This window comes from Piliocolobus tephrosceles, chromosome 9 (assembly GCF_002776525.5).
Source record: "Piliocolobus tephrosceles isolate RC106 chromosome 9, ASM277652v3, whole genome shotgun sequence".
Classification (NCBI taxonomy): domain Eukaryota; kingdom Metazoa; phylum Chordata; class Mammalia; order Primates; family Cercopithecidae; genus Piliocolobus; species Piliocolobus tephrosceles.
In genome coordinates, this window is record NC_045442.1 from 54474663 (window position 1) to 54497839 (window position 23177).

General features: G+C 37.7%; 1 protein-coding gene across 1 annotated transcript in view; it reads left to right on the forward strand.

Annotated features, from left to right (window-relative positions):
* The first annotated feature begins 680 nt into the window (after positions 1-680).
* Positions 681-23177, forward strand: part of BICC1 (BicC family RNA binding protein 1) — a 324892-nt gene continuing 302395 nt past the window's right edge. The window contains exon 1 of the mRNA XM_023185583.2: positions 681-1136. Within this exon, the coding sequence (XP_023041351.1) occupies positions 947-1136 (190 nt within the window). The 5' untranslated portion in view covers positions 681-946. The remainder of the gene's footprint in view (positions 1137-23177) is intronic.

The following is a 23177-nucleotide window of genomic DNA, read 5'->3' on the forward strand; positions in this document are numbered from 1 at the left end:
GTAAGCCTCTTGTCCACCTCTCGTGCAGAGGGCCACTTTGCTGGGAGGAGAGGAAGTGTTTGGATTTGAACCCTTCCTGGAGGTATGAACTACATGCGAACCACGTCCATGGCGATGCCTGTGAAAGACGGGCATGATTTCTTCTCCAAGCCTTCTTTTTCCTCTTCTTCACGTTTAAGCTTGTGGAACCAATTGGGGCTGTGAGTTTCAGGGGGTAGGGCATGTATGTAAACAGCGCAATTGTGTATGCGTTTAGTGTGCGTTCAGGACTCGGCTGTGCTTGAACTTGGCGTGTCTGTGTCTGTGTGTTTGGAGGAGGATTATGAGAGTATGTAGGGGTAAGAGATTTGTATGTGTAAGTGCAGAAAAGTAGTAGTGTGTGATGTGTGTGTGTAGACAGGAATTACGTGGACACTCCATGTGCATTCAGAAGTGTGTGTGTATTTGAGGAGCTATGAAAGTGCATGTACGGAAAGATTTATACGTGTAAGTGCAGAAAGTGGCAGTGTGTACGTGGTGTGTGTGTGCGCCCAAGTGTGTGAGCGCCAGAGGCCGCCCGCCCGCCGCGGCTCCCCGTGGGCCCGCCCGGCCAATGAGCGCGCGGCTGCAGGGGCGGCGGGCGGGGAGGGGGCGCCGAGCCCTGCCGATGGAGGCGCGGGCAGCGCGGCGCGCTCATTCCGCGCGGGCGTTGCTGGCGGGGGGCGGCGCAGCCACTGGACCCGGACCGGGGCCGCGACCCGGGGCAGCGGGCGGCGTGGGCGGCGCCCAGGGCTGGGATGCGCCGGGGGCTCAGTGGCGGCGGCGGCGTTGGCGGTGGCGTCGGCGGTTGCAGGGGGACGAGCTAGCGCCGCGGCGCTGGGAGCCAGTTGAGCCCGGCCGGCGAGCGGAGGCGGCGGCGCAGGCAGAGCGGCGGCGGCAGCGGGAGCCCGAGCGCTGCGCGCCCACCATGGCCGCCCAGGGAGAGCCCGGCTACCTGGCGGCGCAGTCGGACCCCGGCTCCAACAGCGAGCGCAGCACTGACTCCCCAATGCCCGGCTCCGAGGACGACTTGGTCGCCGGGGCGACCCTGCACAGCCCGGAGTGGAGCGAGGAGCGCTTCCGCGTGGACAGGAAGAAACTTGAGGCCATGTTACAAGGTAGGCATCCCCCGTGTTCTCGGACTCCCCGACTGAGCCGCCAACTCCTTCTCCGACATCCCCACCGCGCGTCCCGGCGCCAGCTGCTCCAGCCTACGGCCGGTTTAGCTCCAGGCCCGCTCCCCCGCGGAGCCGGAGGACACCCAGGGACCTCCTGGGTGTTGGAGACTTAGCGGGACTCCCCACCCTTCCACGCCTCTCAGGTTTCCAGGCGCTGGGGGCCCTGTGCGAACTTGACCGGCTTCAGAAAAGCCGAAGGCCGAGTTTGTACTGGCGCGCCCAAGTTGCTTTCTGGACTTTGGAGATGCCAACTTTAGCCCGGATACCTGGGCTGTGCCATCCGGACCACTCAGGCCGCACAGAGTATGCGTGACCCTCCCCATGCCCTGGCAGCCTCGAGTTCTGTCTCTCGCAGTCTGTTTCACTCGCTCCCCTTGTCAGTATCCACTTCCTCCAGCTGAGGGGCCTTGTCTCGCTATTGGGAAACACTCTGCAGATGTCAAGGCTTAAGACAGGAGCTCCCGCCCCCACCCCTGTGGTCAAGGAGGGCCAGGATGGGGGTGAGCAGCCAAAGCGAGGGGAGTGTGGAGGCAGTGCTCCTGTGTTTGAGGACAGTGTTCATCTCTTGACAGGCTTTTAAAACACATCTTGAGTTACATTCAGTCCATAAAAATCTTCCGATGCTGTGGGTGTCTGACTTTGGCTTTCACAACTTAGAATTATTTTTAACTCTTTAATTTCTTTGGGACTTACCCAGGCAGAAAATCTTCAACCATACTGGACCGAAAACAGATTCTGATTTATAATGCTAGTATTGGAGTGAACGTCAAAACGTCCAAGGTCATTTTGACCTTTCTTAAAACCGATAATTACTAGCCTACCTGTAGCCACCGATGTGGCTCATTTCCCACATCCAAAGAGAGAAATGAGTTAGTTTGAATGACTGTTATTCTTAAAATACGTGTACAGTACCAGGCATTAGTCTCACTTAGGGCGCTGGTGAAGGTGCATTCAGTAGCTAGTGTTCTTTTATCACGGGAGAGTTTGGAGCTTTTCAAACTTTCTTTGTGGTTTTATGCATAACTTACTTTGACTTTATCAGTCAATGCATCGCAGTCTGGGAACGATTTAGCCCTCGGTGGAGATGCAGTGGCTTTTTAGAACAATTAAGCAGGTTATTTTAAGAGAGAACAACATGTTTTCCAAAACAATAACTTGGTGGAAACAAATAGCAAGAGTGTTTGGCAGGCGTTTTTTTGGATGTGCTACAGGCTTTCCTCCCTTGTTGCTTATTTTTATTGATAAACATCCCTAATGTGTGTCATGTCTTTGTCTCTCCCCTTCCCTCTCTTTTTTTCTCAAATTATGTAACTTTTGAGGAGAGTTACTTCTGTGATAAACTCTTCAAGTAAGACTGTAATAAGACAGATTTGGAAATTAAAGCTCCAGTTGCATTTCAGCAACTCATTTTAGTTATTTTGTCTGTTCTGTGGTTCTATTTGTCTAGTTTCTTTATGATTATAAGACAAATTTATGTGAGGCGTATATTGTGAGATCGTTTGGAATGAACTGATAGTAGCACATACTCATCCTTTTATCAACCAGCTTTCAGTTTTCTACATGAGTTTGGAGTGATATGAAAGAATTATCTGTTTCACCTGCGCACAAACAAGTAAGGACAGTGATGTCAGCTTCTGGGAAGTTCAAGTGTATAATCTGAGCTTTATAAGTGGATTTCCTTTGAATAACTCATTTTCACTTTGAATAAAATGAAATTTTGATGAGATTTTTTGAAAATTTGAAGGCCCTTTTGTATTAACAGATGTGATATCACGACCTGAGATGGTTTGAAATTTCTTTGCAGTAATAAAGCTTCTTTTTTCAGAAAGTCTTAACATCTCTTAAACAACCAATATACACTCATGCGTTGCTTAACGACTACGACTAGGATACGTTCTTAGAAATGTGTCCTTAGGCATTTTCATTGTGCAAACATCATGGAGTGTAGTTACACAAACCTAGATTGTGTAGCCTGTTACACCTACTACCTAGGCTGTATGGTATAGTCTATTGCGCCTAGGCTACAAATAATGTTACTAGGCTACAAGGCATGTTACTGTACCCAATACTGTAGACAGTTGTGGCACAATGGTATTTGTGTATCTAAATAAAGGTAATGTATTATGTTACTATGGCTATGACATCACTAGGCGATAGAAATTTTTCAGCTTCATTATAATCTTATGGGACCATTGTAGTATATGTGATTAGTTGTTGACCAAAACGCAAGTGTGAGCACTGGGATCACTAATACCTGGGTTCAAAACCCTGTAGGATCTTAGGAAGTTGCTGGGCCTCTGTCTGCCTTCAGTTTGCCCATTTGTAGAATGGAGCTGATACTAGGACATTTTCTCTTAGGGTTTTGGGAGAATCGAAAGAGATGATGCCTAACAAAGCTAACATTTGCCCACAGTGTTTGGTCAATGATAAGAACTTAATAAATATCTGTTATTAATAATAGATATTGTATCATGGATTAAAAGGATTTCCAGTGCCTACCACAGTGTATGAAATATAGTATATACTCAGTAAATAGTTGGGAAACAAAATAATTTTGCAAGTTCATAATTGCAGAAGTAAAATAGAAACTAAAGAGGTAAGTCTGTCAAGTCAATAAGCATTCTAGTATTGTTAGATATTCTTGGGTGGAAAGCTTTTTATTTGAAAAGTGCCAAGTAAGTAAAGTCTATATTTGAGTTTTGAATTATTGTGAATTTGGTTGTGCTATTTTTGTATTTACAATTGACTTAAAATGGGTACAGGTTTCCAATTTAAATTAGGATAAATAAGATTATCTGCCTTTAAGTATTCAGAGTGCAATTTGGTGATTGTAATGCTTGGAATTTGTTTCCAGAGAGACTGTCCTGGGGGCAAGTTAATCTTTAATGAGTTGTATTTTTATTAGTAGAGAAATTCTTCTACGCAGTGGACCAAAAATTCAGTGAGGTTAATATATGGGCAATAGGGTAGTAGTCAAATAAATGAAATACCGTTCTTAGATGATCATTGAAACTTAAAAGAATTGTTACAGATAAAAACCACCAGGCCAATAATGTAGGGAAATATCACTGTTTTTTCTTGTTTTTTTCCTGGTGGGTTGGGGTCTAATAACTACTTCGAAACAACCATGCAGAGTATCTGATGTTTTTGCTGTAAATGAAGATGATCAGTTTTATTAGTTTACAGTTTTATAAATGGAAATTTATTTTCAAGTTTAGGTTTTTGATGGGTGTTGCAAGCCTTGGAATGAATATCATAGACAGCATTTTTAATGATAAAGAAAATCTTTGCATAATTTCTTTATTACTGATCTTCAAATGTAAATTTCATACATCATGTGAAATAATAGTATTGATTTATTTAAGTCAATTAAATTTTAGTTAAAGTTATGAGTTGCGTATCATAACTCACGTTAACTCAAATGTGAATTATCAGGGAGGGAAGGGAGGAGAGTGTTATAGCAGAAAGTCTGGGAGAAAGTTGGATATAACTGAGTCAAGAGAATCAGAGATACAGTCTTCTTGTTTGCCAGAGTACTGAGGCAATCACAGGGTTCCTATATTAATACTTTTCTTTTTAAAAGTATTTTTCTTTGTAAAAACATATATGTGTACTATAAAATTAAAAATTCCCACATATAACACAGCACTTCAAAGTATTAAAAAAAAACAAATTCCCACATAAAATTCAGAAGCATAGGCATTTTCAAAGTTTGGGAATCCCTTCTTTCAGTAGAGAAAGTAGTGAGTGTTAAAAAGTGGGACCTATAGTGGGGAGGAATGGCCTATTTTCATGAAAGGAGATTGACATCTGGTGGGGTTTTATGATAACTGCTGCCAAAGACTTTAAGAACCATGTTGCATTTTTGCAGTGATAGGCAGAACTGGAGTCATTTGCTACTGCTTGGTTGAGTAGCAGAGTTAGCCACTAAAACAGAGGTTGCTGTACATCACTGATTAACAGTAGGAGCAGCAACTATGTTATCTCTTTAATTCAGCAAACTTTAGTGGATTTTTAAAATGATTTGATGAACAGATAATAGTTTAGATTTTTTTCATGAGAGTGGAAAGAAATATGAAGCCAAAAATGTATGAAAATGGGGGAGTACTGAAAGTGAAGATATAGAGTAAAGCTTAAATAAACAGTTTTCTAGCTAATGCTTGATCAAGGCTAATAAACAGCAAAAACAAATCAAATAAGTTTATGAGCTTAGAGATTAAGAGCACAGGGCTCTGGGCCAAATCTAGATTTGAATCTTGATGCTACATTTTAATAGGGAGCTTGGGAGAATCTATCACTTGCAACCTCATTTCTCAAATGGGGCAGTTAATGGTAGTACTTACCTCCTGAGGTAGTTTTGACAATGAAGAGGAAAAAGGTGTATGTAAGCCATCCCAGTGCTGGCAACATAGGAAATGCTGAATAAACTAATAACAATATTCACTGTAAATCACTATGTATAAAATGCACATTCTTATATTGATCATGAAAATCAAGTATATTGGAAACTTTAGTTTGGTCTTAAATTATCTTGTGATTAATGAGCAGGCACAACTATCTAAATATTATTATTGGCCTTCCTGGCAGCTTGCCATGTGTTGAGTATACTTGTAAAGGTGGGTGGGTAAACATTAAGTAAAGCTCCATTAGACATGAGTGTGGAATTCTAGATTTTGCTCAGGATGAGGACTTTTCACCCTTTTTAGTTGTAAATTGTTCTTGCTTTGAGTGTTTTTCATTCTTTGGTCCTGAGCCATTCACTTCTAGTATGGTTTACTAAAGACTAGCAGCAAAATCAGTTAATCTCTCTTCTAGTTGTAAGTTGCTCTGAATTTGAGTCATTCACTGGTGTGTAGAAAGAAGCTTTTTCGAAGAAAATACTCTGCCTGGGTTAACATGTTTCATTAGCTCACCTGTAAAATGGGGATAATAATAGTCCCACTTTATGGGGGTATTGCGAACACTGAGTGTGAGAATGTATGTAAAATGCTTAGCTCAGTGCCAGGTTCATGGTGCTTAATAAACATCAGTTCAGATGCAGCAGTGCTGTCTCACGTGATGGATAAAGATTTCAAAACACTAGAAAGCAAATGCTTGCCAAGTCTTTTTTTCTTTTTTCTTCTAATTGCATGTGAATCCTTTGCGTGTGTGTATGGGGGTGTGTTTGATGTGTTTTAGTGAAAGTCTTCCTCAAAAAATTAGAAAAGTTTGTTACAACAATTTACTTGAGCCAGAGAGCATAGTTGAAATTAAAATTGCTTTATAGGTTAAGTGAAAAAACACATCAGAGGTTGTGTAGCTTGGCAGTAAAGAGCCCAGGAGCTGCTTTCAGACTAACTTGGATTGAGGAGATCCTCACTTCGCTTCTTGTACAGTTCTGTGAGGATGCCCTGAGAGGGGCAGTAAAACCTCACGCTCACGGGCATGAAGCAAGCACTCTCAGTCAATGTTATCTCTATGAAGACCTGGGGGGTTTTGGTGAAGTTGATCATTGATGAATACATAGCTAGAGAGGTTTGTTATACCAATGACTTTTACAGGCAAGAATGTATTTGGCTGCGACTAACAGGAAACCTGACACAGAGTGGCTTAAACAAGCCAGAGGTTTGTCTTTCTCACCTAATGAGAAGTCTGGGTCTAAGCAGTCCAGGCTCCAAGAGCTGCTCAAGGACATCAGAAGCCCAGTGTCTTCCCTCTTCCCTGCCTCCACCATCTTCAGCCTGTGACTAGTTGCCTTATTTTTGCACTGCGGCTGTGGCTGTGTCTTGAGGTGTGTCTGTAGTTTATGCAGGTAAAAGGCGGAAGAACAAAAATTATTTTCTCTTAGAGATTTTTCCTTTTTATGTGACAAGGAATTCTCTCTCCTGGAACTTCCATCTGTACTTCTTTGGCCACCTTTTGCTGCAAGAGACTCTGGGAATGTATCTTCTTTTTCCAGCCTCACTAGTGGAAGTAGGCAAAGAAAAAGGGGATCAGAATGGACGCTGAATATTTTACCCCATATTTTCCTCACAGTGGGCAAAGTGAAGGAGCTTTGGGACCCAAAATTGCAAATTGTGACTGACGCCAAAGCGTACCTGTTTCAGACACTTCGGACTGTGCTGATAATCCGTAGGAACTTATATTGTTCAGTAACATTATATATCAGTAGAATTTCTTTCTTTCTTTTTTTAAATTATAATTTTTTTTTCATCAAGCAGCCCCTGAACCAGAATAGGTTCTGAGAGGCCCCCTAGAATTTCTTGCTTGGCATAGTCCAGAAATAAACCTAAATACCAAAGAGGAAACCAACTTTGATCATCTAAAGCTCTTCTCATCTTGTTACTCCTTTTATGAACAGAACCTAGGGCCACTGAGTACTGAAACTATCTCTAAAAATTCTCCATTGTTTTCTCCATGTCAATTATTTTTTCCATATAAAATTACATGGTACAATAAAAATGCTGATTTCACTTTTTATTACCTTAAGATATCCTTTCTGTCCTCCTTCCTCCTACCTTCCACACATGTCAGATTTCTTTTAGAGTTGACAGGTTCAGTGTAGTTCATGCCTCGCCCTTTTGGCTTTTCATAGATTGGTCACTTAGGTATAATCTGGCCAACAAAGCCAGAATTTGTTCAAAATCATTTTGGAGACAGTTTGATAGAATTATCATCCCATGTTTTTGTCTTTTGAAATTGTCTAAAATGGTGAGCTAATAAAATAAACCAGTTGACTCATTCTTAGTTCATTTTAAGATACAGTTCTTACTTAAAAAAATACATAGGGTAATAGTGACCATATATATTCCTTTATATGAAATACTTAATAAACTACTAGGAATGAGGCCCAATTTTAATGCTAATTTATAGTGGTTTTGGTGTGTAGGGATGATCTTGGCAAGAAAATCTTGTTATGCTGCAAAAGCCACCAAATTCAATGTCTAATCCTTGTACTGCCATCTGGGGAAGTCTCCAAAGAGCACAAAGCCATTGTAGAAACATTGTGGGTGCTATACATTTGTAAATCCTTTTCCTGCCTGTCAGGCTACTAATAACTGTGGATGATGAAAGCATCTGTATTTGTAAAAAGTATTAAGTCATGTTCCCATTTATGATGCTGACATATAAAAAGATAACACTTAACACTTTCTAGGTATCAGGTGGTTTCCTGTTATAGTGAAAATGATGAACCACATATTAGTCTGTATATTGAGTTGATCTGGAGCTTAACTGTATCTCTTATATAGAAAGGTGATTAAACATAGGATTTGAAAATTAGTCATTGCTGTTTTTTCCCCCTTGATTTTAAAAGTAATTCAAACCTATATAGAATACTTGAAAGTATAAACATATGTAAAAAAGAAAAACCAAAAGTCATCCCTAACTCCAGAATCCAGCAATAACTACTGATGATATTTTAGGATTTTTTTTCCTGGTCTTTTGAAAATATGCCTACACATAATTTATTTTTGCCATGCATATTGAGTTTGTACCATATGTCAGGTGCAGTGTTGAGCTTTGGAGATGCAGATGAAACCAAAAGAGTTACTGGCCCTACCCTTCTGTGACTAAAATTCTACACCGGGATCATACCGCCTATCTTTTTCACTTAGCGTTGAATCATAAGTATTTTCTGTTTCATTAAAGGTTCGTGAAGAACATGGTTTCAAATGTCTATATAATTCTCTTGTTGTAGTATACTTTGTTTAAACACTACAACATTCTAGAATATTTTTAGGTGGCCAGACAGTGGAATCAGCCCAGTGTTTCTACTCAAGACTGTCCAGGATTCAGATCCTGATTCTATCATTTATTAGCCGTGTGGCCTGGGACAAATTAATAACTCATTTAGCCCAGGCTTCTCATCTCTAAAATGGAGATAGAAAGTATCTATCTTCTAGGTTGTGAGGATTAGAAATACTGTATCCACAAGTGCCAGGTGCGGAGCAGGTACTCAAGATATGGCAGATGATAAATATTTAGCCCACTGTCCCAACCACTTCTGCCTAAAAACCTTTTACACATTTTTGATTATTCTCATAGGAAAAACCTTATTAGTGAAATTTTGGGGAGCAAAGGACATGGAAATTTTAAGGTTCCTGATCAATTCTGCAGAATTATTTTCTGGGAAGTTTTGCAGGTTAGGCAGAAGAGACAACAAATCTGCAGGGTATTTGCTCCTTATACTTGCGGCTCCCACAGTCCGTTATTAGAAAGCAGTTGAATTACCAACATAGAGTTAGATCTCTGTTTTGCCTTTTTCACTGAAAAATTGCTTGGCATGTCTGTGGATCAATATTTTTTAAAAGTTGTGGGCATGAAAATCCCCTGCGGAATTTTTTTTTTTTTTTTTTTTTCCTTTTTTGAGGGGTAGACTCTGGGCTTCCCTCTCAGATTCCAGCTTTGTAGGTTTGAAAGTGGTGTTGGCAGGATTGGCATTTTGAAAAGAATCCTGTGACCCTAATGGAGATGTTCCCAGGATCACACTTTGAGAAACATTGCAAGGTGGTTAGAGGATGGTGAAATCACTGAAGTTAAGAATCATTTCTTTTCTTTTTTTGATTTCCTTTACGCTTGAAGCTAGTACTTTTTCCACATTATTAAACCATCTTGAAGAATTTTAGTCTGGGAAAGTAACTTATAACTGGCATGTCGTTTATAGTGGCTTGTAAGGGACTTGGGGGAGGAGCATAAATCTGTATATTCTTGGAGAGGGCAATATTGTCATATTGCACAGTAGGCTCACAATGCATTGTTTTCCTGCAGACTCCCATTAAGTTAGGCATAATAGATACCTATGTAATATATTATGAAATAATTTAAAAACACACTTTTTATTGTAGAAATTTTAAAAGCAATATGAGGAAGGTTTTAAAAAGGAAAATAATCATCAATAATCTCACCATCCTAACAACCATTTTCATTTTTCTGCCTTGAATTAGAGTTTATGTAGTTGCTCATACAGTATTTACTGCTTTGTATTCAGCATTTTAATCTCTTAAATGTTTTCTGTATTTCTAAGCAGTTTTCAGAATTAAAATTCTGTGGTTGAATACATTTGGTTGAAAAAAATTTTTGTAGTTATGAACTACCTTATAATGAACGTAATTACATAGCTTTTTTTTCTTAGTGACTATATTCTGAGAAAGAAATTTGAGGAATCTGAGTACTGAAGAATGATGGTAATTGCAAAAGCAGCAGCTGATTTGTATTGATCTCTTACTTTGTGTGAGGCATTGTCCTTGGTGATTTATGCCTGTGTGGTCATCTCAGCCACAACTCATGAGATACAGATGCCCACTGGGATCTGTATTTTACAGGGAAAAAATAAAAAGCTATAAACATTTTAAATTTGGAGCTCTGCTTTCCTCTTGGAATTCCAAGTAGATATAGTTTTCTTCTTAGGGTTGTTGTAAGGTCTATACTTTTGTATGTTGTGGAGATGTATCATAGCTGAGTTTAGGATGACAAATCACCCTCCACAATAGGTTACATTGCTTCTTTTTTAAAAATTATACTTTAAGTTTTAGGGTACATGTACACAACATGCAGGTTTGTTGTATATGTATATATGTGTCATGTTGGTGTGCTGCATGCATTAACTTGTCATTTACATTAGGTATATCTCCTAATGTTATCCCTGCCCTCTCCCCCCACCCCATGACAGGCCCCAGTGTGTGATGTTCCCCACCCTGTGTCCAAATGTTCTCATTGTTCAATTCCCACCTATGAGTGAGAACATGCAGTGTTTGTTTTACTGTCCTTGCGATAGTTTGCTGAGAATTATGGTTTCCATCTTCATCCGTGTCCTACAAGGACATGTCCTTCATCATGTCCTACAAAAAGGACATGAACTCATGCTTTTCATGGTTGCATAGTATTCCATGGTGTATATGTGCCACATTTTCTTAATCCAGTCTGTCATTGGTGGACATTTGGGTTGATTCCAAGTCTTTGCTATTTTGAATAGTGCCGCAATAAACATACGTGTACATGTGTCTTTATAGCAGAATGATTTATAATCCTTTGGGTATATACCCAGAAATGGGATGACTGGATCAAATGGTATTTCCAGTTCTAGATCCTTGAGGAATAGCCACACTGTCTTCAGCAATGGTTGAACTAGTTTACAGTCCCAGCAACAGTGTAAAAGTCTTCCTATTTCTCCACATCCTCTCCAGCACCTGTTGTTTCCTGACTTTTTAATGACCGCCATTCTGACTGGTGTGAGATGGTATTTATTGTGGTTTTTATTTGCATTTCTCTGATGGCGAGTGATGATGAGCATTTTTTCATGTGTCTGTTGGCTGCATAAATGTCTTCTTTTGAGAAGTGTCTGTTCATATCCTTCACCCCCTTTTTGATGGGGTTGTTTTTTTCTTGTAAATTTGTTTAAGTTCTTTGTAGATTCTGGATATCAGGACTTTGTCAGATGGGTAGATTGTAAAAATTTTCTCCCATTCTGTAGGTTGCCTATTCACTCTGATGGTAGTTTCTTTTGCTGTGCAGAAGCTCTTTGATTAGATCCCATTTGTCAATTTTGGCTTTTGTTACCATTGCTTTTGGTGTTTTAGTCATGAAGTCCTTGCCCATGCCTATGGCCTGGATGGTATTGCCTAGGTTTTCTTCTAGGGTTTTTACGGTTTTAGGTCTAACATTTAAGTCTTTAATCCGTCTTGAATTATTTTTTGTATAAGGTATGAGGAAGGGATCCAGTTTCAGCTTTCTCCATATGGCTAGCCAGTTTTCCCAGCACCATTTATTAAATAGGGAATCCTTTCCCCATTTCTTGTTTTTGTCAGGTTTATCAAAGATCAGATGGTTGTAGATATAGACCAAGGGAACAGAACAGAGCCCTCAGAAATAATACCACACATCTACATTGCTTCTTGAGTGCCCTGCTGAAATGCAGAGGATCTTGGTGTCAGGCTCAGGGCTGGGTTAGAATTCTCAGTGAGAATGCAGGTGTTCCAAAGCTCTGCCTTCTACTAACTTTGGTTATGTTTTCTCAGTTTCTCCCTTTACAAAACAGAATAATAATATGTCTCATGTAGGGTTATGATAACAGTTGTAAGGCTGGCACACAATTGGTGCCCTGTAAATAGTTCGTATTTTTCAAATTCGTATTCTGTTCCTCTGTGGAATCTGGCCCAGAGCTGTGAAAATATCTGGACTGTGTTTATAGAATAAATGACCCATGATGGATCTGGATTAAAAAGTTTGTTTCATTTTGAGCTAGCGGACCTGGCATTGGTCTCCTGGAATGCAGCTTTAAAGCAAAGTCACGTGCTCTGCCTTAGGAAATGCCAAACACTTCTGCCTTACCCAAGTAAGGCAGAGCAGTTCTCCATAAGCAAGATGATCTGTCTTCACCCTCAATCTAGGGAGTATGTAGAATGTTTTACTTCTAGTGATAGTACATTAGTGTGGAGTTTTCAATGAGGATATGCAAAACTTAATTCAAGTGAGGTTAGTGTTAATTATATTTGTATCTAATTTGGATTAGTTTTATAAATTGAAATTTATCAAGATTTATATAATTTCAGTTTATTTCATTGCAGTCATTGAATTATCTTGTTCTTAGAATAATACATCTCTAGATACTTGTTTAAATGTGATTTCAAAGCATCTCAGATAAGAGATAATCAATTCTCAAAAATAAGAATAGCCTTTTATGTTAGCTTGCTCACTGCACTAAGATTATCATTCAGTTATTTTGAGTTAGAGGGAAATAAACCACTTCTGTCCACAGAATGTTGATTAGAAGTCAGGTGCCCTGAGTTCATGACCCAGTCTTGCCACCAACTTGGCCACCTTGGACAACCTCTCAGGGTTTTGGATTAGATGCCCCTTAGAATCTCTTTCAGTTCCAGTATTCCAGATCTTCTGCACAGCAAACAATACAAACCCAATGGTACTTTGAACGTGGTGTTAGAAGCTGAGTTAGTTCTCCATACATGAGTATCTTTGATAGGGATTCGCCTTGATCTATACCACACCTGAGCATTCACAGCAAATGGGAAATGTGGTAGAAAGAGGATAGTTGAAGTGTGTCTTGGCTTTGGAGAGGCAAGTGCTCGTCAGACAGCTAACCACACTCTGTTTTCTAACATCTTGGCAGTCATATATGCAACACCCTGAATTCTGTGGGCTAGATCTTAGCTAATTTAAGGTTTTCTACAGTAATTGAGCAGAGATTACAGTGTAAATCATAGTTGAGACTTGTTGGTGTTAACATACTGTACTAGATAAACAACAGATTTTATGCTTCCTCAAGTAGGATCTTTTTGTCACATTTTCCTTTTCCTCTGTTAATATGTCCAGTTATCAAGCTTCATGTGCCAGGATTGATATCTAGCATCTAAACCACTAGAGTTGCAGAGCAGGAAAATGTAATGTTGTGCATTAGGGTAAAATTTCAATAAAAAATGAAGACATCTGTATCTGTCCAGATTTCAAGTATTTTAACACTTGTTTTAATTGCTTGTTGATTATTGAGAACTAACACAGTATTTCTCTTATTCTGCACAGAAGACCACTAGATCTTGAATTATCTACGTTCTGAATTGGTCCCTTTATCATATTATGAGTTTTTTTTTTTTTTTTTTTTTTTTTTGTTAAAAGCATCACTTGAAGGCAATATTTTGATAAGATTTTTATCTTTTTAAATTATTTCATGTAATGATTTAACTTCAAGCCAGAGAAATGTGCATTTGGCTTAAATGTTGTAGGAGGAATCATGTAAAGAAATGTTTATTTTAATTGGGGGGAATTTTTTTTTAATTAAAACATTTTATATGGGAAAAGGAAAGCTGAGATTATCATAGAGCTATAGAGTTTTCTTTCAGGGATCTATAATTTACTAAAACATTGTTGGCACTTATTACCTACACAGAAAGATTATCTTCAAAATTTTTATTTACTATCAGTAAATGAATGTCTGAGATGTATTATCTAAGTAAAGCATATTTGACCAAGTCAAAAAACTGGGCTTTAGCAACAAAACATTATAAAAATGGATCTGAATTTTAAAAGTTTTGCATAAATGATTAGCTTTCAAGCTTGTGAAAGTTTTTTTTTTCCATTTTAAATCATTTGGGACTAGTGAGGCCATCTACGATGGGAAATTGTTGCATGGATTAGGCAAAAATCATGAGTGCATATTATGGGACTGCAGAATTAAATGAGGCCCTTTACCTTTAAAAGGAATATAATTCAGTGGAAGAGAGGAAACCTATCTGTATTTATTAATAGAAAACAAAAGGAGATCACATAGAGTAAGGCCCTGATTAATGTACATCATAGCCTGGGTCACGTACCTCCACCCCACAAGACCAAGAAGCGAAATAAGGGAATTGAAGAATCAAATAGAAAAAGGCAAAGCCAATACAATGATGCACTATTTAGTTTGTTACTTCTGAGGATGACTACTACTTCTGGTGAGGCCCTAAATTGTCCACCTATGGGATTAAAAGGAGAGGCATTTGTCAGCTTCTGTTCCCTCTTTGAGGAGAGTCAAGGGTTGCCTTCTGGGGCCTGCGTTTCCTGCGATTCTGGGTTAATACACTTAAGACGTACACCCATAGGCATCCAACAAGCTCCTAGGGAAGGAATAAAGAAGTATGTTTAGTGTAAGATTGAGATGAGACATTGTTACCCCAAAGTGGGTTGATACCTATGCAGAACTGTTTACTGTAGCCTTGCTGGAATCAGAGATGAAGGTGAGATGGTATATAAGATTGTGTGTCCAGTACTATGTCTTCATATACTTTAAATGCAAACAAAATTCAGAAAGGGAGAGGTGGAAATGGATGCTTAAGGTATTTTATACATTTGTTCTGCATCAAAGAAACTTCCTTACTGTAAATTCTTGGTGTAGAGAATGCTTTATGAGATTACAAAAATAAGCCTGTCTGCCGTCAGCAAGATGGAGGAATAGGAAGCACCAGACTTCTACCCCTGCAGAAACATTGACTTAACAATATATGGTCCGATAAGGCCTGTATAAGAAGGCCAGAAATCAGATATAAAGTCACAGAACTCCAGTTTAAAACCAGGAACCACGGTTTTGAAACAGGTAAGAAAAACTGTTTCATTTCATTGGAGTCAGCCCCTTCCCCAAGCCACCACAGCTAATGATGAGGAAGAAAGGTCCAGTGACTGGTTTCTCCCTTGGGAGAAAAAGAGTAAAATGGAATTATGTCCAGTGTTCTGGCTTTTTGAGACTACTCAAGTGATAGGTTTCTGCCTTGCTTTACTTGGAGTACTGATGAGGAATAGACATACTTTGGATGCCTGGGGGCTGCTGAGAACAAGAGAGGTCAGCGGTTGGTGGCAGCACCAAAATACCCGTAGTACTGCAGACAGACACCAGAGGGTGCAAGAGACTATCGACTCCTGAAAAAGAAACCAGCAAACCTATTCTGGTTGTGAAATTACACACATAGGCTCAGAAAAAAATCATCTCTGTAAAAGGTTTGAGAGACCGCCATAATCTCTAGCTGACCTGATTGGTGAAGGTCTTTTTCCATCCAAAACCAGTCTGTAAAGACTGGAAGAGGTGACTGTTTATTCAAATACAAAAATTACAACAAAATATAAGGCACACAAAGAAACGGAAAATATGGCCCAATCAGATGAACAAAATAAGTCTCCATAAACTGACCCAAAAGAAATAGAGATCTATGAATCATCTGACAAATAGTTTAAAAGGAACATTTTAAATTAGTTCAGTGGAGGAAAACATATACAATGAAACTGTGAATAAAATGAGAATATCAATTAAGAGATAGAAACGGTAAAGATCCAAACAGGAATTCTAAATAACCAAACAGGAATTCTGAGGCTGAAGAATACAGTAACTGATTTGAAAAAAAAAAGTTACTATAGAGGATCAATAGCAGACTTTATTAAGCAGGAGAAAGAATCAGCAAACTCAAAGACAGGTCATTGGAAATTATTGAGTCAGAGGAATAAAAAGGAAAAGGAAAAATGAAGAAAGCCTAAGGGACTTATGGGACACCATGAAGTGAAACAATAAATGCATTATAGGAATTTCAGAAGAAGAATATAGAGGAAATGAGGGACAGAATATTTTTCAAACTACAATAGCCAAAACCTTCCAAATATGAAAAAGGAAATAGATATCCAAATTTAAGAAGCTCAAAGGACTACAGTCATGATGAAACTAAAGAAATTCACACTAAGACACATTATAATCAAACTTTCCAAAAACAAAAATCTTAAGGGCAGCAGGAGAAAGGCAATGTGGTGTATACAGAGACTTTCTATAAGAATATCATCGATTTCTCAGTGGAAGCATCACAGGACAGAGTGGAATGAGATTATATGAAGGATCTTCAAAAAGTTCATGGACGGTATATATAATGAAAAAACTATGCATGGATTTCAAACATTCTTTGGCACTAAAATAAACTTCTGCTAATTTGGATAAGACATCAGTTTGAAAAGAGTCCCCATCCAGAGCAACATGTATTCTGCTATCATTGAGGCAAGAACAAATATCAAATTTATGGTGAAGCATGGTGCAAGAATGGTGAAATTATTGATACTTTACAAAAAGTTTATGGGGTTAGTATGCCTAAGAAATCAGCTGCTTTCAACTCATTTTAAGAAAGGATGAGATGATTATGAAGATTGAGGCCTGTGGCAGCAGATAATCCACATCAATTTATGAGGAAAAAATTCATCTTATTCATGCCTTAACTGAAGAAGAGCAGCAATTAACAACAGAAGCAATAGCCAAATACTATATGCATCTCAGTTGGTTTAGCTTACACAAATCTGACTAAAAAAATCAAAGTTGAACAAACTTTCCACTCAATGGTTGCCAAAACTGTTATGCTTAGATTAGCTGCACACAAGAGCTTTCAGTGAAAAATTCAGACAATTGGCATCAAGATCCTGAAGCATTTCTTGAAACAATTGTAACAGCAGATGAAACATGGCTTTACCAGCACAATCCTGAAGACAAAGCACAATCAAAGCAGTGGCTACCAAGAGGGGCACACGGTCAAGAGAAAAAGTCATGGCAACAGTTTTATGAGATATTCAAGGCACTTTGCTTGTTGACTTTCTGGAGGATCAAAAGAAAATAACATCTGCCTCCATCTCAAAAAAATAAAAAAAGAAAGAAAATAACGTCTGCTTATTATGAGAGTATTTTGAGAAACCCAAAGCTTTAGAAGAAAAGCGCCTGGGAAAGCTTCATCAGCAAGTTGTTCTCCACTATGACAGTGCTTCTGCCATTCCTCTCATCAAACGGACAAATTGTAAATAATTTCCATGGGGAATCATTAGGCATCTGCCTTACAATTGTGATTTATTCCTTTTGACTTCTTTTTGTCTCCTAATTTAAAAATGTCTTTAAAGGGTATCCATTTTTCTTCACTTAATAGTGTAAAAAAGACTGCATTGACATGGCTAAGTTCCTAGGACCCCCAATTCTTTAGTGATGTACTAAATGGTTGATATAATCACTTACAAGAGTACTGGAACTTTTTGGGGCTTATGATGAGAAATAAAGTTCATATTTTTAATTTTCATCTTTTAATTCAATTTTCCATGACAATTTTGACATCCCCCTCATCTATAAAGTGCTGAAGGACAAAATAAAAAGTGACAACCAAGAATAGTATATATGGCAAGACTTTTAAAAGTGAAGAATAAATAAAGACCTTTCTAGATAAACAAAAGGTGAGGAATTAATTACCATTATGCCTGCTTTTTAAGAATTATTGAAGGGAGTTTTTCAGGTTGAAACAAAGGGATACTCGACAGTAACATGAAATGATATGGAAATATAAAGCTCTCTGGTGAAATACTCATGGAAGATGCACCAGAAAAAATGAGAAAGAAAGAAAAGTGTGTCACTACAGAAGAATCAATGAAATAGAAAGGAAGGCAGCAAGAGATGCAAAAGTGGACAAAACCACTACCAGCCATATAGAACACAATTAAATTATAATAGTAAGTTCTTACCTATCAGTAATTACTTTAAATATAAATTGATTAAATTCCCCAGTCTAAAGACATAGAGTGGCTGAATGGATTAAAAAGGAACAAGATCCAACTATATGCTGTCTACAAGACACTTTAGATATAAAGACATACACAGACTGAAAGTAAAAGGATGGAAAAAAGATATTCCGTGCAAATGGTAACCCAAAGAGATCAGAGGTATTCTTGTTTATATCAGACAAAAATAGACTTTATAGAAAATTGTCAGTAGGTAAAGGAGGACATTAAGTCTCTCATTACCCAAGATAGCAGATTGGAGGTATTGCCAGCATGCCTCTCCCACTCAGACAAAGTAGTGTATAGAAATTAATGCTCTGAACTTTTTTTTTGCAAGAAGCAACATAGGAACTTAACAGAAAAACAAAGGAACTACAGACCATTTGAAAGAAACAGTGGACAGCAGCCTATAACTGTGAACCAGACAGAAAATCCCCACAGGAAACACTGAACCTGCTCACACAGCAAGCATATCGCTACTACAACAAGCATCTGAGAAAAACATCACACAAAGATTTTGTGTAACCAAGAAACTCATACAGAGTCCTCACCACTGAAAGCACCTGGAGCCAAAGCTGGGTGACAATTATAAACATTAAAGTCACACCCACAAGGGGAATAAAATAAATAAAAACCCCAGTTAAATAAAAAATAAATTCAAAAATAATGAGAAGAAATAGTCTACCCAAATTAGAAGGAATCAGAAAAATAATTCTGGCAATATGAAAAAACAGGGTTCTGTAACACCCCCTAAAAACCACACTAACTCTCTAGTAGTGGATTCAAACCAAGATTAATTCTTTGAAATACCAGTTAAAAATTCAAAAGGTTGATTATTAATTTACTCAAGGAGATACAAGATAAAGGAAAAAACCAACACAAATTAAAAAAAAAAATAGGATATCAATGAAATTTTTTTTAAGAGATAGATATTTTAAAAGAAAAGCAGTCAGAACTTCCAGAAATGAAAGACACACTTAGGGTACTACAAAATGCAGTGGAAAGTGTTAATAATACACTAGATTAAGTAGAAGAAACATTTTCAGAGCTTGAAGACAAGGCTTTCAAATTAACCCAATCAGACAAAAATAAAGAAAAAAGATTTAAAAGAAACAAAGTCTCCAAGAAATATGGGATTATACAAACCAGCCAAACAAAGAATTACAGATTTTCCTGAGGGAGCGGAAAAAAAAAGTTTGGAAAACCTATTTAAGGGAATAATTGAGGAAAACTTCCCTGGCCTTGCTAAAAATTTAGACATCCAAGTAAAAGAAGCTTAAAGAAGTCCTGGAAGACTCGTTACAAAAAGGATGTCACCAAAGAACATAGTCATCAGATTATCTAAAGTTAACATGAAGGAAATAATTCTAAGAACAGTGAGAAAAAGCGTCAGGTAACCTATTAAGGAAAACTTATCAGGCCGGCAGCAGACTTCTCAGCAGAAACCTTACAAACCAGAAGAGATTGGGGTCATTTTTTAGTCTCCTTAAACAGAGTAACTGTCAGTCAAGAATTTTGTATCCAGCAAAACTAAGTCTCCTAAATGAAGGAGAAATAAAATCTTTCTCAGACAAGCAAATGCTGAGGGAATTTGTCAATACTAGACCAATGCTACCAGACATGCTAAAAGGAGTTCTAAATCTTGAAAGAAAAGATTGATACAAACCAGGATAGAAACTTGTGAAACATAAAATTTACAAGGCTTATAAAACAACACAATGAAGAAAAGAATGTATCTCAGTAATAATCAACATTATGACTGGAATAGTACCTCACATCTCAATACTAACATTGAATGGAGATGGTCTAAGTGCTCCATTTAAAGATACAGATTGGCAAAATGAATAAAATTGTCACAAACCAAATATCTGGTGTCTTCAGGAGACATACCTAACACATAAGGATTCTTATAGACTCAAGGGAAAGGGGTAGAAAAAGATATTTCATGCAAACGGAAACCAAAAGCAAGCAGGAGTAACTATTCTTATATGAGATAAAACAAACAAACAAAAAAGGCAAGGTCATTATACAATGATAAAAGGATCCATTCATGAAGAAGATAAAATAATTCTAAATATATATGCATCTAACTCCAGAGCTCCCAGATTCATAAAGCAACTACTACTAGGCCTCAGAACAGAAATAGACAGAAACACAATAATAGTAGGGGGCTTTCACTCCACTGGCAGCAATAGACGGAGCATTGAGGCAGAAAGTCAACAAAGAAATACTGGACTCTAGAATAAACTGACCTAAGAGATATTTACAGAACATTCTACTCAAGAACTATCTAAGAACTGCAGAATATACATTCTTCTCATCAGCACATGGAACATTCTCCAAAATAGATCATATGTAAGCCGCAAAACAAGTCTCAATGAATTTTTTAAAAACTGAAATCACATCAACTATATTCTCAGACCACAGCAGAATAAAATCAGTTCCAAGAATAATCCTCAAAACTGTACAAATACATGGAAATTAATCTGTTCCTGAATGATTTTTGGGCTAACAATGAAATCAAGATGAAAGTTGAAAATTTTTTGAAATGAATGATAACAATGACACAAGTTATCAGAACCTCTAGGATACAGCAAAAACAGTGCTAAGAGGCGTTTGTAGCACTAAATACCTACATCAAAAAATCTGAAAGGTTACAAATTGACAAACTAATGTCATGCCTCAAGGAACTAGAAGAAGAAGAACAAACCAAACCCAAAGCTAGCAGAAGAAAAATAATAAAGATCAAGGCAGAATGAAATGAAATTGAAAAGACAATACAAAAATCAATGAAACAAAAAGCTGGTTATTTGGAAAGATAAAACTGATAGACCACTAGCTAGATTAACCAAGAAAAGGAGAAAAGATTCAAATAAGCTCAATTAGAAGTGAAAATAGAGACATTACAACTGACATCTCAGAAATATAAAAGACTATTTGAGATTCCTATGAGCACCTCTATGCAGACAAGCTAGAAAATCTAGTGGAAATGGATAAATTCCTGGAAACAGAAAACATCCTAGCTTGAGTCAGGAAGAAATAGAAATCCTGAACAAACCAATAATAAGCAGTGAGATTGAATCAGGAAAAAAAAAAAAAAAAAAACAACAACAACAAAAACAAAAACAAAACAAAACACCTGCCAACAAAAAAAGCTCAGGGCCAGATAGATTCAAGCCAAATTCTACTAGACATTCAAAGAAGAACTGAAATCAATTCTACTGAACTCCACAAGATGGAGAAGGAGGGAGACCTCCCTACCTCATTCTACCCAGTCAGTATCATACTGATACCAAAGCCAAGAAAGAACCTAGCAAAAGAAGAAAACTACAGACCAATATTCCTGTTGAATATAGATGCAAAAATCCTCAACAAAATACTAGAAATGGAACGAAATAGAGCAACAACAAAAAAATAATTCACCACGATGAAGTGGGTTTTATTCCCACTTTTCCTTTCTCAATAGGTGCAGAAAAAGCATTTGATACAATCTAGTATCCCTTTATGATAAAAATTCTCAACAAACTAGGTGTACATGAAACATACCTCAAAATAATGAAAGCCGTCTATGACAGATTCACAGCTAACATAATACTGAAAGGGGAAAACTTGAAAGAATTCCCCCTAGGAATGGGAACAAGACAAGGATGCCCACTTAAACCACTTCTATTCAATATAATACTGGAAGTCCTAGCCAGAGCAATCAGGCAAGAGAAATAAAGGGCATCCAAACTGGAAAAGAGGAAGTTAAACTTATCTCTATTTGCTGATGATGTGATCATATACCTTGAAAACTCTGACTCCTGCAAAGATTCCTAGATCTGATAAATGAATCCAGTAAAGTCTCAGTTTATAAAATTAATATACACAAATCGGTAGCAGTGCTATATGTACCAACGAGAACCAAGCTCAGTATCAAATTGAGAACTCAATTCCTTTTACAATAGTTATACAAAAATACCTAGGAATATACATAATCAAAGAAGTGAGACATCTGTACAAGGAGAACTACAAAATACTGCTAAATAAATCATAGATAACACAAACAAATGGAAATACACCCTATGCTCATGGATTGGAAGAATTAATATCGTGAAAATAACCATACTGCTCAAAGCAATCTACAGATTCAATGTAATTCCTATCAAAATACCAACATCATTTTTTTCAGATAATTAGAAAAAACAATCATTCACATGGAACCAAAATAGAGCCCAAATAGCCAAAGCAATCCTAAGCAAAAAGAACAAATCTGAAGGCGACATCACATTACCTGACTTCAAAATATACTACAGGGCTGTAGTTACCAAAACCATATAGTACTGGTAAAAAAGTAGGTACAAAGACCATGGAACAAAATAGAGACCCAGAAATAAAGCCAAATACTTACAACCAGCTGATCTTTGGCAAAGCCTACAAAAACATAAATTGGGGAAAGGACCTGCCATTAAATAAATGGTGATGGGAAAATTGAATAGCCACATGTAGAAGAATGAAACTGGATTTCTATCTCTCACCATATACAAAAATTAAGATAGATTAAAGACTTAAATCTAAGACCTGAAACCATGAAAATTCTAGAAGAAAACCTGGAAAAAACTTTTCTGGACATTGGCCTAAGCAAAGAATTTATGACTAAGACATCAAAAGTAAATGCAGCAAAAGCAAAAATAAATAAATGGGACTTAATTAAAGCTTCTGCACAGAAAAAGAAATAATCATTAAATAGATAACCTATAGAATGGAAGAAAAAATTTGCAAATTTTGCATCTGACAACGTATGAGGAACTCAAATCACTAAGAAAAAACAATGGCGTTAAAGAGTGGGCAAAGGACATGAATAGACATTTCTCAAAGGATGATATACAAATGGCCAACAAACATGCAAAAATGCTTGACATCACTAATCATCAGGGAAATGCAAGTTAAAACACAACAAGATACCACCGTACCCCAGCCAGA